General features: G+C 40.4%; 1 protein-coding gene across 1 annotated transcript in view; it reads right to left on the reverse strand.

The window, feature by feature from the left end:
* Positions 1–4,731, reverse strand: part of LOC101861122 (manganese-transporting ATPase 13A1) — a 32,373-nt gene that overhangs the window by 24,224 nt on the left and 3,418 nt on the right. Inside the window, exons 2-3 of the mRNA XM_005097588.3 lie at positions 1,186–1,275; positions 36–223 (exon numbers count right to left, since the gene is read on the reverse strand). Of these exons, the coding sequence (XP_005097645.1) occupies positions 36–223; positions 1,186–1,275 (278 nt within the window). The remainder of the gene's footprint in view (positions 1–35; positions 224–1,185; positions 1,276–4,731) is intronic.

Here is a 4,731-nt window from a genome sequence, read left to right on the forward strand (position 1 = left end):
AGGGGGGGGTGGAGGGGGTGACAAGAGAGACGTACTTGTTTTTCCCATATTTTTTATCAGCGGCCAGCGCCTCCTCTTCCTTCTGGTAGCCCCTCCAGTCCATGTAGAACTGTATGGACTGGTCAATGGGGAAGGAGACCGGCACAAACTGCTTCCGCTCCTCATCGTCATATAAGTACTTTGCCTTTTGGAAATAGAACCACAGCGGATCATCTCCATCATCCTGAAAGAAAAATAACGACGAATATATTTTACAATCAAAGTTTTGAGTTTGATTGATGGTAATGACAATTGATTGATGGTAATGACAGCAAGTGTTTCAAACTTCTAACGCTACAATTTAAATCAGTTAAGAGGCAGGCTGCCTCAACCACACCTGTCGGGACTGTCCTTTAACCGAGAGGAATACGGTATCCGGTCTGACAGATGGATATGCTGGATGAAACATTTCACCGTTTAAGAATCAAAATCACATCTTCTGCAAGCAATGGCAGAGAGCCAAAACATCACATCCATAGATGCCAGTTAAGTTTTACTTTTTACAGTAACAAAAGAGTCAAAAAAGACAAATAATCACTTGTCCTTGGCCTCCTGTTTGTACCTACAAATGAGACTACTGTATCTTCAGAGATTCCCCCATCACCATTCGTTCAGTCACCATCATCCTGTTTCAATGTTACATGTGACCCTTTTTCCGTTCGTTGCCACATGTTATAAGCAGCAACAAACAGTATCATGTAACAAATCAATATGACAGGCCATTATTCGGTTATCACCGGTTAGCCACAAGTGAGGGCTTGATACCAAAGTTCCTTTGCCCTTCCCTTATTTTTCATTTATTCATATTCTAAAGAGAACAACGGGCTAACTGACCGCAAAATATACTTAGCAGTTACTGGGAATTGCCCTATATTCTATAGCTTAATATCTTTTCTCTACACTCATTTAGGTAACAACAATCAGGACTCAACAAATTTCTTTTTCGCCCATAACAAAAGCAACTAGAAAAAAAAGGTTGAGGAGGGGGGTTTCAAAATTATGACCATATTTTTAAAAAACCTTCACATAAACCAGTAAAGAAATAATGAACAGAAACAGACATCATCATTTGAGACAACTATTTAATCTCTTCTACTTGAAAAAAAAACAGTTTACATTAAAAAGATAGCAGGAATCGCAGCTTACTTTTCTATGATGCAATTTGACCAGTTCTGTTGAACCATTGTTAGGCGTTGGCACAACTTTCACCCACTGAGCCTTGAAAGGATCTAGCACCTGAAATTGACAAAATCAGAACATCAAGAGAAAATAAATACCAAAAAAAAGTACCTCTTTGACTATAGTTGTTTAACTTAGGCTACACTTACACACTCATTCATTAAATATTACTTTATAATTGATTACACACACAATTTGTTGACCTCTAATAATGATTTTATCTTAATTTGTTCTTAAAATGGGGGTGGGGGGGGCTCAAAAGGAGACTGGAGAGAGGAAAATTTGCTCAAATGGAGAGGGGACTAACCGATGAACCTCTCACATTCAAAATTGTAATGTAAACCAAGGCGACCCATATTCTCACAGGGGTGTGAATAACTCATGACCCGCTATTCTCACCCCCCCCCCCCCCCCCCCACCCCTGGACATCGACAGTGTTGTAGCCCTTGATTTTTTAAAATGATAAACAATAATAGTTCTGCCTGCTTCAAGCATTCCATCCCATGAGATGAAGGAGCGCTCTTACAGAATAAAAGTCGGGATATGAGATATGGAAAATTACGATGCAGACTTTTGAAACAGATATGTATAATATATTATATGATAATCTTAACCAGAACTTTGCTAAATAAAATCTTGTAAAAACATTTTTCGCCTCTCCAGTAAAAAATAATTATGTCTCACTACCAACGCTACTGCACAGGATGTGGAACCAGCCGGACAATTTGCTGCACACAATAAATTATGGTTCAAAGAACAAAGAACGTGTACAAACGTAACGAGACATGATCACGAGAATATTTATGCTCTTGCCTGACGATAGAATGGTTGTAAATTATTCAGACCAATGGGCGAGGGCATTAAATCGTGTTAACTAGTTTAATAATTTTACTTTAAAAGCAATCCAAGCTCTTTTATTCACTTTCATTTTCTTTCTTTAACTCTTTTCTTTTCTTTTTTTTCTTGCCTCTTCTTTCCCCTTCTCCTTGAACATTTGGAGTTTGGAGCCAAAAAAAAGAGCCAGAAAGAAATATAAAATTCTCCGTGCCAGACGCGATCCAACTTCAAACTGACAACCCTGACTGTGACTATTTGGACACGAACATGATCTTGTGGAGCATTAGCCTAATTTAGTCCGGTAACTTCAGCCCTGATCCCTCTACGGTCATTTCCGGTAAAACGAGGGGGTGAGAATAGCGAGACATAGGTTATTTTCACCCGGTGTGAGAATAACCACGTCCATAGACTTAGACTAAATATAAAATTTAAGGATTTATATATTTCAAGCCTTTTCTATCTATCCCTCCCTCTCCCCCCACCCTGCCCCCACCCCCAGAGATATCATGAAACCAGAACAGAACAAATAAAGTAGAAGGATGGCCAGTGAGAGTGGCTATGGGTGAGAAAAAGAACAGAATGCAATGTGTGGTGATTTTAAGCAGGAGATTGACTGAGAATGAGACCTGCCTCTATTTCAGCCATAGCTACTACATATATAGGCTATGACTACTGACTGAGAAACCTTCTCTGCTTGATATCATCAATTACAAACAAATAGAAGACTAGTCCAGGCACTGGAAACTGGTGAAAAAGTGACCGCTGTTGTTACTTGAGCTTTAAAGCCATTTTTTAAAAATGGTTTCAACTTTTAACCCTCGTCTTGCGGGGGCCGGGTTTATGTCGCCCGATAAGCCTATTTCGGCACCTCGCCTGCGTTCTGGTCCCGCGTCAGTCTGGCCCCTGGCTCAGCGGACACGCGCAAGCATATCTCCTGTTCAATTCAGGTCCCGCGCCAGATCCACATTCACGCAGCTCAAGTGTGCGTGCGTTAGTCTGCTTGAATTTGTGTGCATTTGCGGCCTTTCTAGAACCGCCTGCGTTGGTTCGTAACCGAGGCATACGTCTCATTCAAAACATGCCAAGTTAGTAGCTCTAGACGTTCATCCAATGAAATTATAAAACAAATTGACCCACTTAGACATGAGGAGCTCGAAAGGATAGTTAGAAAACAAGACTTCCATTTTTCTATACAAAATCTTTCAAATGAGCTTGATTTTGTTGATACTACCTGATAAAAAATAAGCCAGTTCGATAATTTTGAATACCAGTGAGTAGGTACAAAGAGAACAATTTGAGTGCAAAACATTCGGAAATTGACCTATAACTATATTATTTTAAATCCCCTTTCGAACCCCAGGACAGACAGCAGTAAGAAGAAGCCAAGGAGTAGCAGTAGAAAGGCTGTAGAAAGAATCAGGAGCCCAAAGGAGGGGGGCAAAGAAGGTGAGGGAGTGGGGGCAGAAAGAGGAGATGAAAGCAGACGACAGAACATTGCTAGAGAGCAAGAAAGGAGGTGAAAGGAGACAAAGTTAGAGAATAAGTAAATTTTTCCGTCACTACCTGGATTTGAACCCGGGACCTTTGAATGAGAGGCCAACACCTAACCTCTAGGCCACGAGAGCCCCCTTTTCATGTGTTTGTAACACTTTATAAATAGAAAGCTATGAAAGATAGAGGGTTATTTTCATTATCGATTAACACACTCCCACGGTATTCACAGCGAAAATGCACATTTCCAGGCGCTGTACGCCAACAGTACATTGAGTGACCCCGGCGGCCTGCCCGGAACGTCCGACGTAATTGGATGCTGATAAGATTCCCATTTCAGCACAAACGCAGGACAAGAGTTAAAAATTGAACTTATATTTTCAGTCTGGGTCACTTAGCCTTCTACAGCCACCTTTATTTGGCACAGATAAACTTGAGGTTACACTTCCTCATTTATTTACTGACTTGACTTTGCTACTTTCTACACACACACTTGACTTAACCCTGGAAACGCGCAGGCCCTATATAAAGGGCGTGGGCCGAGCTGACCTACTTCGAGCGGGAAGCGCGCAGGCCCTCTATTATAAAGGGCATAGAGACACTGACCTTTTTCGATTGAAAAAATTTCAGTATTCCTTTTATATGGAAAATGACGAAGTAAATTACAGGTCAAAGTTATAAATAGTGACCAATGTCTTTGTAAGGTATCTTCATTTCGTAGAGCGTCTCTTGGCCAAGATCGATAAAGTGGCGCGGCCCAGCTGCGCGAGTACACACTTCTATGTATGTGTGTTATCACTTGTTTCGCCGTGCTAAGGTAGGCTATTAGATTCTAATTGTTGAGTTTATCGCGTTTTGTGCTTTGAAAATGATTGTATTTATTTGATGATTTATCATTTTTGAATGGTTCATTCTAAAATACCAGCTTTAAGAAAAAGATGGAAATGATTATTAATAGATTTTATATTCTTTTATCATCTGTTGTTGAGCCGTAACTGGTCATTTTTCAGTAGGTATACACCTCTGGTGTATCTAAGCAAGGCCGTCTTTATTCGGACTTGAGTCCGAATAACATTTTTTTATATTCGGACTCGAGTCCGAATACAAAAATTTCTTATTCGGACTCGAGTCCGAATATGAAAAAATATTATTCGGACTCGGGTCCGGAAAAAAGGAAGTGTCTTC

Source organism: Aplysia californica, unplaced genomic scaffold (assembly GCF_000002075.1).
Source record: "Aplysia californica isolate F4 #8 unplaced genomic scaffold, AplCal3.0 scaffold00158, whole genome shotgun sequence".
Lineage (NCBI taxonomy): Eukaryota > Metazoa > Mollusca > Gastropoda > Aplysiida > Aplysiidae > Aplysia > Aplysia californica.